This window comes from Ursus arctos, unplaced genomic scaffold (genome assembly GCF_023065955.2).
Source record: "Ursus arctos isolate Adak ecotype North America unplaced genomic scaffold, UrsArc2.0 scaffold_4, whole genome shotgun sequence".
NCBI lineage: Eukaryota > Metazoa > Chordata > Mammalia > Carnivora > Ursidae > Ursus > Ursus arctos.
The window spans coordinates 5,802,749-5,818,314 of NW_026623056.1; the positions used below are offsets into that span (position 1 = coordinate 5,802,749).

At 41.6% G+C, this 15,566-nt stretch overlaps 1 protein-coding gene across 6 annotated transcripts in view; it reads right to left on the reverse strand.

The window, feature by feature from the left end:
* The window catches only part of PLD1 (phospholipase D1), a 227,981-nt gene that overhangs the window by 102,518 nt on the left and 109,897 nt on the right, over positions 1–15,566 (reverse strand). For all 6 annotated transcript variants that reach the window (XM_044384107.3, XM_026498587.4, XM_048214773.2 and 3 more), the window contains 3 exons: positions 8,877–9,029; positions 7,441–7,590; positions 6,660–6,743 (listed from right to left, as the gene is read on the reverse strand). In XM_044384107.3, the coding sequence (XP_044240042.1) occupies positions 6,660–6,743; positions 7,441–7,590; positions 8,877–9,029 (387 nt within the window). The remainder of the gene's footprint in view (positions 1–6,659; positions 6,744–7,440; positions 7,591–8,876; positions 9,030–15,566) is intronic.

The window sequence follows — 15,566 nt, forward strand, 5'->3', positions numbered from 1 at the left end:
CAAAGCAGAAAAGAATATGGTATGGGAAAAAGTCTCTTCAACAAATGGTGTTGGGAAAACTGGACAGCTACATGCAAAAGAATGAAACTGTACCACTTTCTTATACCAAAATAAACTCACAATGGATTAAAGACCTAAATGTGAGACCCGAAACCATAAAAATCCTAGAAGAGAACACAGGCAGTAATTTCTTTAACATCGGCCCTAGCAACATTTTTCTAGATAGGTCTCCTGAGGCAAGGGAAATAAAAAACAAAAATAAACTATTGAGACTACTTCAAAATAAAAAGCTTCTGCACAGGGAAGAAGACCATCCACAAAACTAAAAGGCAACTGGTCTTAATCCACACCAGCAGGTGGAGCTGCAGTTAAAGTTTCCCAGTCCATTCTGGGAGTGGGAGCCCATCTTGCTCCAGGCTGAGGCCCTGCAGGAAGGTATGTGGTTTTATTTCAGGCTGATGCACCCAATCCAGGACTCATTCCAGATACAGATGCAATAGGTGTAACAGTTGTGCTAATTACATGCACCTATTAAGATCAAGAATTTATTAGAGTTGGCTATTATGTAAATAATGAATATACCGAGACAGAATTAAGGAAAAATCTGCCAGTAAAACCAGACTTTTCTAACATTCAAAGGAATATTTTGGTATCTAATCCTAGAGTCATGAGATTTCACATTATGTGGGAAGATAACACAGGAAAACTGGAAGATGTAGAGAGCAATAGTCCAAAATTACGATCGCTTCTTTCAACAGATGCATTACCTTCAGCATCAAAGGGATGATTCACATCAGAAAACTCACTAACTGGCATGTTAGAATCTCACATGACCTGCATGTGACCACCTGCCCTCCCTTCAGTACAAATTAAGCTATAAAAATACACAGAACTATTTCCGTGAAATTCCGTGAGAACACAGTCAAGACACCATTTAGAACTTCTTTAAAAAACATCCTGTAGAAAGTTTATAAGAAAACCAGTATTTGAGCAAATTGTGGAATATAAATACAACTATTTTTAAGTAAAAAACAAACAAACAACAAAACAAAACAAAAACCCTAAAAGGCATCCTACTATACTTGCAAATGACATATCTGATGATAAGGGGCTAGTATCTAAATACATAAAGAACTGATACAACTCAACACCCAAAAAACAAATAATCCAATTTAAAAATGGGCAGAAGACATGAACAGACATTTCGCCAAAGAAGACATCCAGATGGCCAACAGACACATGAAAGGATGCTCAACATCATTCATCATCAGGGAAATGCAAATCAAAACTATAATGAGATATTACCTCACCACGGTCAGAATGGCTAAAATCAAAAACACAAGAGATAACAAATGTCGGCAAGGATTTGGAGAAACAGAAACCCTCAAGCACTGTTGGTGGGAAAGCAAATTGGTGCAGCCACTGTGGAAAACACTATGGAGGTTTTTTCAAAAAGTTAAAAATAAAACTGCCCTACAATCTAGTAATCGCACTACTGGGTATTACCCAAAGAATACAAAAATACTAATTCAAAGGGATACCTGCACTCTTATGTTTATAACAGCATTATTTACAATAGATAAATTATGGAAGCAGCCCAAGTATCCACTGATAGATAAATGGATAAAGAAGAACTGGTACATGTTTGTGTGTGTGAATATTATTCAGCCATAAAAAAGAATGAAATCTTGCCATTTGCAACAACATGGATGGAGCTAGAGAGTATAATGCTAAGTGAAATAAGTCAGAGAAAGCTAACTATCATACAATCTCACTCATATGTTGAATTTGAAAAATAAAACAAATGAGCAAGGGAAAAAAAGAGAGACAAACCAAGAAACAGACTTTCATTCTTTTCTTCCTTCCTTCCTCCCTCCCTCCTTCCCTCCCTCCCTCCCTCCCTCCCTCCCTCCCTCCCTCCCTCCCTTCCTTCCTTCCTTCCTTCCTTTTTAGAAGGGAAGGGAATATTTTTTTTTTTTTTAAAGAGAGGGTGAGGTGGGGGGAGGGACAGAGGGAGAGGAAGAGAAAAAGAATCTTAAGCAGGCTCCATGTCCAGTGCAGAGCCCGACTCAGGGGTCGACCTCACAACCCTGAGATCATGACCTGAGCCAAAATCAAGAGTCAGATGCTTAACTGACTGAGCCACACAGGCATCCACCCCGGGTTTGTTTTTTTTTTAATTAATTAATTAGAGAGAGGGGGAGAAACAAGCAGGGGGAGGGGCAGAATCTCAAGCAGATGCCGCACCCCCTCCCCAAGCAAGGAGCCTGATGCAGGGCTTGATCCCATCACCCTAAGATCATGACCTGAGCCAAAATCAAGAGTCACATGCTTAACCCCTCAACCGACTGAGCTCCCTGGGCGCCTCCCAAGAAACAGACCCCTAACTATAGAGAACAAACTAACTGATGGTTACCAGAGGGGAACTGAGTAGGGGACTGGGTAAAATAGGTGTTAGGGATTCAAGAGTACACTTAGGATGAGCACTGAGTAATGCACAGAACTGTTGAATGACTATAGTGCACACCTGAAACTAATAGAACACTATTAACTCTACTGGAATTAAAATTTAAAATTTTTTAAAAATGAAAAATCTCTTTTTAAACATTCTTCAGTTTTACTAATCCTATCTATTTCTGACATGGTTAACGCAGAGGCTCAGGCGCTGGGGCAAACCCCACTTGCACCGCTACCCCTGATGGGCTGGATAAAGAACCAACTATGGCGAACCCTCAACACACTTGCTGCACACGTCCCTGCTGCCCAGGGGTAATCAGAACCACCACCACCAAGAGGTAATGGGAGCTAAGCCGCAGTCTCTGGATCTGCCCTAAGAGCAATTAGCCATTTGGCAATGGAGCTCGTAGCCACATCTTGGTGTCCAACCTCATTTTGGACATACTCCAATGAACACCGGCTAGTTAATTCACAGGTGACTTGAAATAGCACCAAGTACAGAAAAGGCATAAAACCAGTATTCTGGCTAATCCATATTAACTTGTGAAGAATGTTCAGTACTCTTTATATAGAAACTACCTCTTAGGACACCTTCAATACCCAACTGGAATTTACTCTTCACTTTAGTTTTTTGATAGTCTGGGCTGTTCAATGGGTCATTATCTCTTCTAACTTGACAGCCTACCTCAGAATTTACCTCTTCAGAAAATTTCTCCAAGCCAAATCTACCCAAATCTGATTGCTTATTTATTCAGTACCTCAAAACAGTTCAGTCTGTTCTTAAAGAATCTCAGATCTAAAAGGAACTGCAGGGGCGCCTGGGTGGCTCAGTCAGTTTAGTCTCCGACTTCGGCTCAGATCATGATCTCAGGGTCCTGGGACTGAGCCCCATGCTGGGCTCTGCACTCAGTGGGGAGGCTGCTTGTCTCTCTGCCCGTACCCCACTCATGCACACACTCTCTCTCACTCTGTCAAATAAATAAATAGAACCTTTAAAAATAAGTAAATTAAAGGAACTTCAGGCACCGTGCAGTGCAGCAGGCCCTCTCCGAGAGGCAGCTCCGTGACACAGGGGCTCCAGAGCAGACACGCCTGGGTCCCAGCCAGCACTGGCTTCTGCCAACTGCCTGACCGTGGGCAGTGTCCTTACCTACCTCATGCGTCTCACTTTTCACAACTATAACATAGCCTCTGGCACTTGTAACAATTTAACAAATGGTAGCTGCTATCGTCAATGTTACTTTGTGCCTTAGAAACCACTCGCCCCAAGTCTGTAAGAGTTAGGTCCCGAAGGTGGTCTGAGCAAAGACCCTCACCATTTCTCTCCTGGACTACAACAGTAGCTTGCCAAGTGGGCTCTACAACCAGTGTTTAATTCCTCTTCTGCCTTATTACCAGAATGATCCCTTTTAGAAAACAAATGTGACTGAACTCCCCAGGTTTAAAAATTGTCAGTGGTTTCCAGTGTTCACAGCAGTAAGTGCAAACTCCTCAGCAGCTCCCCCAGTGCCCTTCACAATTTCCCCCTGACGCATCTCTTCGCTGCCATCTCCACCCGCCATCCCCAAGGATGCCATGCGTCAGCCATCCACAGCCTCCACCCTCCCCCCGAGCTGCTGGGCACTCTCACACTTCTATGCCTCGGTCCTGGCTATCCCCCTGCCAAAACATTCACCTGTCTTTGTCTCATCAAGTCCATCACCGAGCCCCAGGCCAGCCTTCTCTTCCGTGAAGCTTCCAAAGCTTCTGTAGGCTCAGGCATTGCCCCACCTCAGGGCTCCTCCTTCTTTACAGCCTTCTGCTCTCTTAATCCTCATCACCTGCTTTTCCCCAGTCTGTGGTTTTCCATATGACTTCCTGCCTCTCTTGTTCTAGGGTAGGGGCTGCTTCTCCATCATCTTCATAGTTCAGCATCTGTCAGAGTGGGTGCTCATTAAATAGTTCTGGAATGAATCACTAAGTTAACAAGTAAATGGATGGGTGGTTACATGGATTAATGAACTAGAAGGTCCCAGGCTGTTTCTCATTTCACTACCTCCATCTTTGTTTGTTTGCACACTAATTATTTTATAAACTTATTAGCACAATTTTCACTTAAACATATGATATCTCTTGAATTAGATTAGAAGCTTCTAAAGGACAAGTGCATCTTCCAACTATGCTTTTCACTCTCTCAGTATACCAATACTGGACATACCAGTATTGGTTAAGTTGCTGAATGCTCTCTTTTGCAATATACTTGCATGACAAGAATTTTCTTCACTTGTCATGAGGGAAGTTACAATGGAGGCTTTATGTCAAAGGGAGTGTGGTAATAAGATGTTATCCTAGACAGTTATAGAAAAGAAATAACCTGGTTTATTTTCTTTCCAACAACAGAAAACAGTCAGGGTTCCATCTCTTTAGATGTTTAAATGGGAGCCTGTATTTTAGTGTTCAGAACCTTCAAAAGAGATATTATTTTCTTGCATAAAACATGAAAATATGGGCTCAATGGAAAAACTATCTTCAGTCTCTCTCATGTCTTCATCAAACTTTCAGAAATATTATCTAAAGGAATATAGTACTACATTAAGCATAAATTTATTCTCCTAAGTGTTTATAAAGTATTCAACCAAAGAAATAGCTCTTAAGTACGAAACTTTCTTTTATTCCTGGTAACTGAGTGAAGGGACAAAATGTGACAATAAAGGCCAAGATTTAGCTCTGCCACACATGAGAATAAATAGGCTCACAGACATGCAGACTGTCACACACTTATCTACTGACCCTAGATTAATGATTCTCAACCAAGACGGACTCTGTCCTCCACGGGACATTCAGCAATCTCTGAAGACACGACAGCAACCAGGAGCTTGCTATTGACATCCAGTCGGTGAAAGCCAGACATGCTGATGGTGCTAAATATCCGACAATGCACAGAACCACCTCCCATAACAAAGAATTATCTGGCTCAAAATGACAATAGTGCCAAGGTTGGGAAAGCATGCTCTAGAATTATAGATTTCCATATCACTAAGGCAAAAGAGTAGAAAAGCTGAGTTCATATTCCTAATTACTCTCCCCTCTCCCCAAAATCTAGAATTAGGAAGAAATAAATTATGATATTGTCGCAGTTTATATGTAAGACAGCATTTGAAAGGAAACAAGACAGGGAAAAATAAGGAGCAGCTCAGCAACTAAATTCTTAGAAGGAAAACACATTTTAGACATACATGTTCATTTCCACTGCGGTCAATTTTGGCATCTGCAACTGGTTTTAACTGTCCGGGCAGATGGGTAATTGGAACTGAAGTCAAACTATAAAGCCTACACCAACTCCAAGAGTACAATTTCCCAAGAGCTAAATGAGTTTTAAGTATGAGATTTCCAGTGGCTCTGATAAGCATCGCAACTCTCATGGGTATCTGTAAAGGGGGTCAAAAAGTTGAAATCTGATGTATCTCCAAAAAAGTCGACCAGGCCTAATCATTTCGTAACAGGCAAACTGGAACCATTCCAGCTTCAAAGGGACAATTCAGAAGTATATTCACTGGACCCGGTGACTGAAATACCAAATGAAGGCACCCAAGGAAGATTATTTTCTATCATGTCTCAAACTGTACTTGCATTACAAAATAATCTTTACTAAGATGAATATTTGGGTGTCTATTTCTAAATGGAAAGACAAAAACAGGGACGCCTGGGGCTCAGTTGGTTAAGTGTCTGCCTTTAGCTGAGGTCGTGATCCCAGGGTCCTGGAATCGAGTCCCACATTGGGCTCCTTGCTCAGTGGGGAGGCTGCTTCTCCCTCTGCCTGCAGCTCCCCCTGCTTATGCTTTCTCCCTCTGACAAAAAAATAAATAAAATCTAGAAGGAAGGAAGGAAGGAAGGAAGGAAGGAAGGAAGGAAAGAAAGAAAGAAAGAAAGAAAGAAAGAAAGAAAGAAAGAAAGAAAGAAAGAAAGAAAGAGGGAAAGAAAGAAAGAAAGAAAAAAAGACAGACAAAAAATTAAGCTAAATATTTTAAGGATATATTTGGAGGTCAAGTTTTTTGAAAAGACTTTTTACTGAAGCCTATTATAGTTAGTTGGTTGAGACTGTAGCCAAACCATCTATGGGTACTGTTGGTTTTCATAATGTACGATTCTGGAACAGCACAACACTGTTTTACACGTCTAATTGTAGAAACCTCCAAACAAAACCCCCATAGATAAATACTAACCACCAATCCGTGATAAAAATCTCTTCTTCTGCCTCTTCCATAGCACTTGCCACATCTTCAAAATACCCTTTGGCATTAACGTACCTGAAAGACGAGATTTTTGTTTCATTTATTTTTTTTTACAAAAAGAAAGAAAGGAAACATATCTTATGGCAAAGTAAAAGATGAAAGCCACTGTCTGAGTCTCTACAAAGCCACCAGTTTACTTTGTATAGCTGAAGACCAAGGATTGAAAATCCCATCTTTCGTCTGCCATGCAGGAAGTACAGCAAGGAGATGGAAGTAAGTGACCAGATTCTGCTGAGAGGACAACAAATTGGTCTCATCATCACATGAGTCAGATGAACCCTCTCATCTTGTCGAACTCACACCATTGTTCTTCTGAGACTGAAAACAGACTGGTTTCCAATCCGTGGGCAGAAAAACATGGAAAGCATTTTATTTAAAAGAAATACCCAGCAAGTAAATTCTCATTCTTAAATTGTAGCTAATAACTTAAGTAAACATTCCATTTGCATCAATAAAAAATGGAAAAGTTAGATTTTAAAATCAAACTTCAAAATCTAAAGCTAGCTATTGAATGCTCACTATGAAAATCTTAAATACAAACATTGGAAAACTAATCTATGCTCAAGTAGTCCTATGAAGAAAGGCCCTTGTCAAGGGTATAATGAAGAATATGTTTCCACAGCTTCGAAAATTGATTCCAGATGAAGTTAGGCCTGCTATAATGTTAGATACTATGACTATAAAAAATAGTCTTAGAGCAAGACAATCTTACCATTTAGCTAAAGTATTCTCCTGGACAGCAGCATATGACCCAAATCGATGGTCTTTGAGAAAGTCGGTGCCGTGTTTCTGGATGAATTCTTCTATAGCCCCTCCCCACCACCGAGCATGTCTATAGCTGTTGCATTTTAAAGTAAGTGTCCTTCAAAGAAAATCAAAGTGCGGAAAAGAATGATCACTCTGTGTTCTGTCTCTTCAAAAAAATTGAACAATGAAACATGGGCCATTTTGTTTCCGTATTGCAGCAAACATAGGTTGGAAATTTTAAGCAAAGAGCATCCTGTTTATATCAAAAAAGCAGACTTCTGAACATGTTGGGCAGGATTTTAAACTATATACAATATAGCTAAAATAAATTTTCAGGTTATTTACTCGTTCATTCATGCTCACATGCATAAAGTTACTTACTATGACTAGCACTATACTAGGCTGTTGGGGGCAGATAATCGTAAATCTACAGTCAGAAAAGATAAGGAAGTTCAGCACCTTTTTACACACATACATACACAGACACACACACAAAACACATGCCAATGTGTACTACACAGTGTGTATGAGTTTGAATAAATAAATAAATAGATATTAAATACATATATTAGTCAATATGTGAAAAGAAAGAAATATATATTTGTATACATGAGGCTGAACTTTGTAGAACCAAACGTATATATAGAGAAAAAGACATACACATATTACATAACTACGATCTTCCAGAAAGAAACATTTATTAACACAAACACACTCACTAATAAAATCTGTAGTAAACGTACACTTGAGTATCCTTTCAAGGTATTTTTCTTAAAATCTGTGTGCAAACAGAATTTTTGTAAATCAAATCACTGTTTAGGGGCACCTGGGTGGCACAGCGGTTAAGCATCTGCCTTCAGCTCAGGGCGTGATCCCGGCATTATGGGATCGAGCCCCACATCAGGCTCCTCCGCTATGAGCCTGCTTCTTCCTCTCCCACTCCCCCTGCTTCTGTTTCCTCTCTCGCTGGCTGTCTCTCTCACTGTCAAGTAAATAAATAAAATCTTTAAAAAAAAAATCACTGTTCATGTGTTTCTGTTAATTAAAGGATATCAATTTATAAAATAAAATTTTATTTTTTAAAAAACGTGAAACTATCACTCCTTAATTTATCTGTTTGGTAAACTGCTATTACTGGGTAATTAATTTTGTAATAGGCATACATTTTGTTGAAACAATCATAAATCAACACATGCGGTTATTTATTCTGACTGTTGCACATTGGATATTCTATACTTAAAAATATATAGAAAGAAAAGCAGTTTCATTATTTTTGATTGAAGAGGAGTTCTAAAGAACAACTTTCTAAGATTTAAATTATTTTACTTCCTTCTTGACTTAAGGTTGGGAGAAGAACTTTGTTTTTGAGGGAAATCTTTGAAAAATATTTGAAATTTCTACCTTGAAAGATTATCGATTCGGAGCCCATATTTCGTCTCTGTCTCCTTCTTCCCCACCTTAATTTTGAATTCTTTATCTACCAGCAGCACAAAGGCAATAGCACCGCTGTCTGGCTTCATATATAATAAAAATGAATCTTTCACTATCAACCACCTGTAAGAAGAAAATAAATATTTTTAGAGTTATATTGGATTACTGAAACAAAAAGAACAAATTATGACAAGTTAAGTAAACACTCGCAGACTGTAGATATCATTTTATTTTTTAAATAAAAATGTCCAGTAGTGATTTTTAAAAAAAATCACTATTCAATAACAGCAATAACAAAAAACGAATAAGTCTATGAGGTTTTTCTAAGAAGTACCAGCACCAAGCAATTCAAAGTAACTCATGAGCTTTCTGCACACTAATGGCAAAGCCGGAAACGGCGCTGACACGGCCACGTAGGGCTTGTAGGATGTAGAGCGGGAGCCTCAGCTGCTGGAAAAATGGAAATGCGTTGGGAAAATGTTTGCTAAAATAAACGGTCATAAAAGAGGCAAATAAGTCTCTCAGGAGGTAAAAATCCTCCTCTAAAAACCACCCAGTAAGCATCTAATACTCCACATATTCTGTTTTCATTCAAATTACTTGTGGTTTTAAGGGCTATTAATAAATGATGTTCAATAGGACACGATTTCTCAGAAGCATATATGTAAGCAACTCAATATATATTTAAGGGTTTCATAATGGAAAAAAAGAGTGATAAGCTGGGAGTTGGGGCAGAGGTAGAAACAGCACAGAGGTAAAGGAGACATGCCCTCCAAGTCGCTTACTAGGCTAGTGGGGGCACAAAGAAGGTCCGAAAAACTGAAAAGGTAATGGGTATGAGGAAAAGGGAGTCCTTAGTTCTGACTAAGAGAAAGAGCTAGAGTCACTGTCCCGGGGTGTCTGAGCAAGGCCAGAAAGGATCCGATCAAATAAAACCCAAAGCAGGGTGGCCGAGGCATACATCCCACATGGAGGGAAGAGTTGGCAAAGGCACATGGAGGTGTGGAAATGCTGCATGCGGTGGGAGAAAGTCTGGGGAGGCCAGGGTCTCGGGTCTCGGGGAGTATAGTAAGGAAAAATGGGCACATGAGTGTCGCGTGGGGAAAACGGGCAAAGGCCACACTGAGGAGGGGCTGAAGGCCATGCTCAGGAGGCTGATTTCATAGCATGGAACCAGTGTTTCCTCAACTTGCTTTGCCATCAGAAGCTCTGGAGATGCTTGTTAAAAAATCATAGTTTCCCACGCCCCACATGGATCTATTAAGAAGGCGTGACAATCTGTGTTTTTAACAAAAATACTAGGATGATTATTAGGTAAGAGAATCCTCATGCCCTGGCAAGGAAGGAGATGAGAATAACACTGTAACTGTGTTTCAGGAAGAAAGGTATGAAGGACAAAGAGGGATGTGATGTATCAGGTTAGCAAACTACTACAATAATATAGAACAACCCTTCTTATACTTCACTGTAAATATGGCTCTCCTGTTAAAATGCAGATTCCGTGGCTAGTACCAGACGGACAAGAAATAACAAGTGTTGGTGAGGATGTGGAGGAAAGGGAACCCTGGTGCACTGTTGGTGGGAAAGTAAATTGGTGCAGCCACTGTGGACAACAGTATGGAGGTTCCTCAAGAAAATAAAGATAGAAATACTAATGATCCAGCATTTCCACTTTTGGACTATTTACCTGAAGAAAACAAAAACACTAACTCGAAAAGATGCATGCACCCCTACATTTACTGCAACATTATTTACAATAGCCGAGATATGGAAGTAACTTATCGATGAACAGATACAGAAAATGTGGTGGAATATTACTCAGCCATAAAAAAAAAAGATCTTGCCATTTGCAACAACATGGATGGACCTAGAGAGGGTATTATGCTAAGTGATAGAAGTCACACAGAAAAAGACAGATACTATATGATTTCACTTATGTGTGGAATCTAAAAACAAAAACCAACCAACGAAACACAGCAAAACAGAAATAGACTCATAAATACAGAGAACAAATTACTGGTTACCAGAACAGGGAGGGATGGAAGGACAGGCAAACAGGTGAAGGAGATTAAGAGGTACAAACTTCCAGTTGTAAAACAAATAAGTCCCAGGGATGCAAAGTACAGCACAGGGAATACAGTCAATGATATTTTAATAACTTTGCATGATGACAGATGGTAACTATATGCATCGTAGCGAGCATTTGGTAATGTATATGAATGTTGAATCGCAATGTTGTACACCTGAAACTAATATACTACTATATGCCAACTATACGTCCATGAAAAATAATAGTAATAAAATAAATAATAGAAATAAAATGCAGATTCTGATTCAGTAGATGTGGGGCAGGGCCTGAAATTCTGCATTGCTAACAAGCTCATGGGTGATGGCACGCTGGGATGACATTTGAGCAGTAAGGACGTAGATGGCAGGCACGACAATGACGGTGAGAAGAGGCAGACCGTAGGGACTGATTTAAAATGAATACAAATAGCAATGGTGTCATGCTGCCTACACCCCCCTATAATCGCGTTTACTTACAGTTGTAGCAATCAAATAAATCAGTTCATAACTGAATAAAATAACAGTGGGCACATTATATCGAATACCAGAGAAAGTAAAGCATATTAGAGAACAGGAAAGGCCAGAACACCTGAATATAAGTAATACTGTAAATGTGACATGGGAAGTCAGCATCTTAAAAAGTCTATAATAAATTGTTGCTGAAATTGCTAGCCACATTATGACTTACTGGCTTTGGAGTTTGGGATTTAATACAGACAAATCTACGTTGGTTTCCACCTAGTTTCATTTCATTCATTTGTTTCTTAACGTACAGGCTGGCTCCTTCCCGATAAAAGGGGATGGGATGGACTTAGGATCACTAACAGTGAAGGACATACATGTGGCATGGTTAACAAAGGAAAAACGTTAAGGTCACAGAAAGCAAATACCTGACCACAACATTAACATAATTATGGTGATGGCATGCCAACTTGCGTCTGAGCTTCCTGGTGTTCCTTACCCAGTGAAGAAATTACCGAAATAAGAAGGTGTCCCCCCCCCAAAAAATATTAAATTCCAAAGGAAGTTTCTCATTTGGGACCTAACAGCAGGCAACTGAGTAGTATAATGGGCAACATTCTCAATAATTGTCACCAAATGCAGGAATTACTACATTTTGTAAGAATTCTCCGAACGCTGCTCAGTGTAAATGCCCAGCCATGGTATAAACAAGGCCTCGGCGGCTTGGAGGGCCTGCGTTATGAGTGCAGACATGCAGCTGCCTATCGATAAACCTCAGTTCAGGATAAAAGAGAGCGGGATGGATCACGAATCTGTTAAAGTTCCTTCCTTAGCGCAGTCCCTTCTCCCAGCTGCACTGCGGTTCAAGTTAGCGGGCACGCAGCAGGGCACAGGCCCAGAGCACTGCTGTGCTAGCCTGCCGACTGGGAAGGAGCCAGAGGCTTTGAAAACCACAGCTGTCAGGCTTGCCAACTTAAGAAGAAAGTCAAACACAGCAGACTCATGAACCTGTGTGCCTAGAAGTCAAGCACTCCTAAGTGCAGCAGAGCCAGCTCTCATCAGAGCACCACCCGGGGACAACAGTGCAGGATTACGGCAGGGTGACCCCTACCCAGGTGTACCCGCTCCTATGATTGGCAGTACAAAACAAGTCTCAGAAATCCTTCTGAGAGCAGAGGCTGGTGGCACAACCACCAGGACAAAGGCTACCAAACATGGTCTTAGGGACAGGACACAAGGTACCACTGTACAGACAGGCCCTACACCTGGTGCAGGGGGCTGTGATGTTGGCTATGCTGCATAGCCACATTATGTCACATTATATCATGCTGCAGAAATGGGTACTTCTCTCTAATTGACACAGAGGCTCTGTATAGGCTATCAACAGCCTTGTTCACAATGGCAAGGAGCTGGCTGGGTGTACTGCGGGGTGAGAGCACTAGTCGGCACTGGGGGTACCATTCATGTGGTATCCTATGTGCATTCCTGCCCTGCCCCTCCAAGATGTGGCAGCCTGGAAATACAGAAAAGTTTAGTAGAAACAGCTGGGTTTTTTTTGTTTTTTTTTTTAAAGTAGGCTCCATGCCCAATGTGGAGTCCAATGCGGGGCTTGAACTCACGACACTGAGATCAAGACCTGAGCTGAGATCAAGGGTCAGATGCTTAACGGAGCCACCCAGGCACCCCTGCTGGATTTTGAAAGCTGAATGCCAAAGATAATAATTTTTGTTTTGGTAATGAATTCTTTTTAATAGTCATTAGATATCAGAGTGAATTGATTCCTGGCCTTTAATATTAAGCTCTTCTTAATCATGCCATTCATTAAAACTCTTCTGATTTCTTTCCTTTATCACTTTTGTCGATAGACTTTTTTTCTTTAATGAGAGGATATGCATCAAGAAAGGAACTAATCAACCCATCTTCTGGAAGTCGGCACCAGCTACCCAGGGAGTAAGCACCTACCTACCAGTCATCCTCCCTGGCCTCCGATGCCAGCTCGGCCACCCGCCTGACTGTGCGAACATGCGTAACTGAGCCTGAGGTCTCCGTCCATAACATGAGGACGACAGCGATGCCCAGCTCATCCGTGTTTGTGCGAAATAACGGTGATGATTCACATACATTGCTCAGCCCTGCGCCTCACGCCAGTAACTAGGCACTTTTACAAACATTCTTGTTCTCAAGTAGGTGAGATCATAGTCTGTTCGAACAAGATGCCTCCTGCCTGAGCCACTCCTTGCCGTGGTACTAAAATGCAGACACGCCACCGGAGTCGGCCTTCTCAGCCTCACCTCCTCCTGTTCTCTCCCACCTCCGAGGTCTGGCTGGTCCTCAGATTTGCCAAGGTTGTTCTCTGGGCTTCTACATTTGCTATTCTTCCACCTAGAAATTATTTCTTCCAGATCCTCCCAGAGGCAGTCCTTCCCTGTTCATCGACTCTCTGCTGAAACACTCCTCCCCAGGGAGGCCTTCCCAGGCCACTCAATCTTAAACCGGCCCCACCCCACCACGCTTCACTTCCTCATGACACTTCCCTGGAATTACTTGTCTACTTGCTCACTGTCTGTAGAATTCTTGGTGTAGCTCAAAGCTTGGCAAAATAAATGCTACATTTATTTCTTAAAATCTATACATCTCCTTCTTTCAGACATTATTTGAGATAAGAAGCTTATCATCTAGTCCACCACCCGATGCAAGAGAAGTTGCTCAACAGATAGGCTGTTTAAGCAGAGATTTTAAATTGTTGGAAGAAATGTTTGCCATGTTTGTCTTTTTTTTTTTTTCTCCTTTTACTTGTCCCTGAGACAAGGTCATTATGAGACTTGATTGAAAGTTTAATTGCCCCATTTGCTTTGTCTTGATTTGTCAATGTAGCATAAATAAGAAAGTGAAGGGAATGCTTTTTATGGGTACAAAAATAAAAAAGAGAGTTATGAATGTGTCATCCTTAAAAGCGACTCCTATTTAGATAATAATAGTTTCTATCATGAGAAAATTTCTAAACTAATTTTGTCAGCTATAGCTTGTCATTTTATTTGGTACTCATACTTTATAACCCACACGTGTAACTCAGGAAATACTTATTAATGGGGAACCAGGGCTTCAATCTCCGTGGAAAGATTTACACAATTTAAAATGATGACACATTTCATTCCAGGGAGGATCATATCTCTTTAGATTGTCCTGGTTGAAAGCCTGATTTAATCCCAAGTTTAAGATGTGAGGGAGCTAGGTTCTTTTACAGAACAAAGTCTGGCTCCCATCTTTTCTGGCTGCCCCTTCTCATGGAGGTTGTAACTCCGACAGCAGTCCCTTGACCCCGGGAGCTAAAGTCGCCCCCTCCGGTCCTCAAGTCCCTCACCATCCCACTGCCTTCGTTTCCCTTCAAAGGTCTGGTCACAGCTGCACGGATACCGTTCACACTGCTTGTCACCTTCATCGCTGACTTCCTTTCTCCTCTAGTAAAGCTCTGTGAGGGCAGAGACTTCGATTTTTTACAGGAGCGAGCACACAACCTGACAAACATTAAGCACTCAGTAAATGACTACATGGACCAGACCAAGACTTCCATTTCTGGAGCTGATGTCTCAGGTTGGGTAGGCCCACAAGTCTGCTCTGCGACAAGGAGGTAAGTAAAAGCCGTTTATAAAGGGACATACTGGGGAGTTATTAGGAGCCAGGGCAGGGAAGGAGAAGGAGGAGGAGCTGGAAAGGAGCCATCAAGGATGTGTTGTGTTTGCATGTCCTTTATTGTGGGCAGGGGGGCTGCAAACCTGCCAGAGGACGCTAGAGACAGTGCAGAGCTTGTGGCAGAATCACCCTGCCAGAGGGCTGCCAGGGCAGGACTCTGCCAGCTGTTGGCCAAGGGCTGCTCCTGGGGGCTGCGAATGCTCCAGTCTGCTCTGTACGCCTGCAAATGGACCCTAACTGCCCAGAGCGTCTGCAGTCAGAGACTCACGAGGGCTTGCCTTTGGAAACCTTGTGCCTGGCCCCCAGCAGCTAGCTGCCTGCAGATGGACCCTAACTGCCCAGAGCAGACGCAGTCAGAGACTCATAAGGGCTTGCCTTTGGAAACCTTGTGACTGGCCCCCAGCAGCTAGCTCCCCCAGCAGCTAGCTCCCTTAGCCAAAG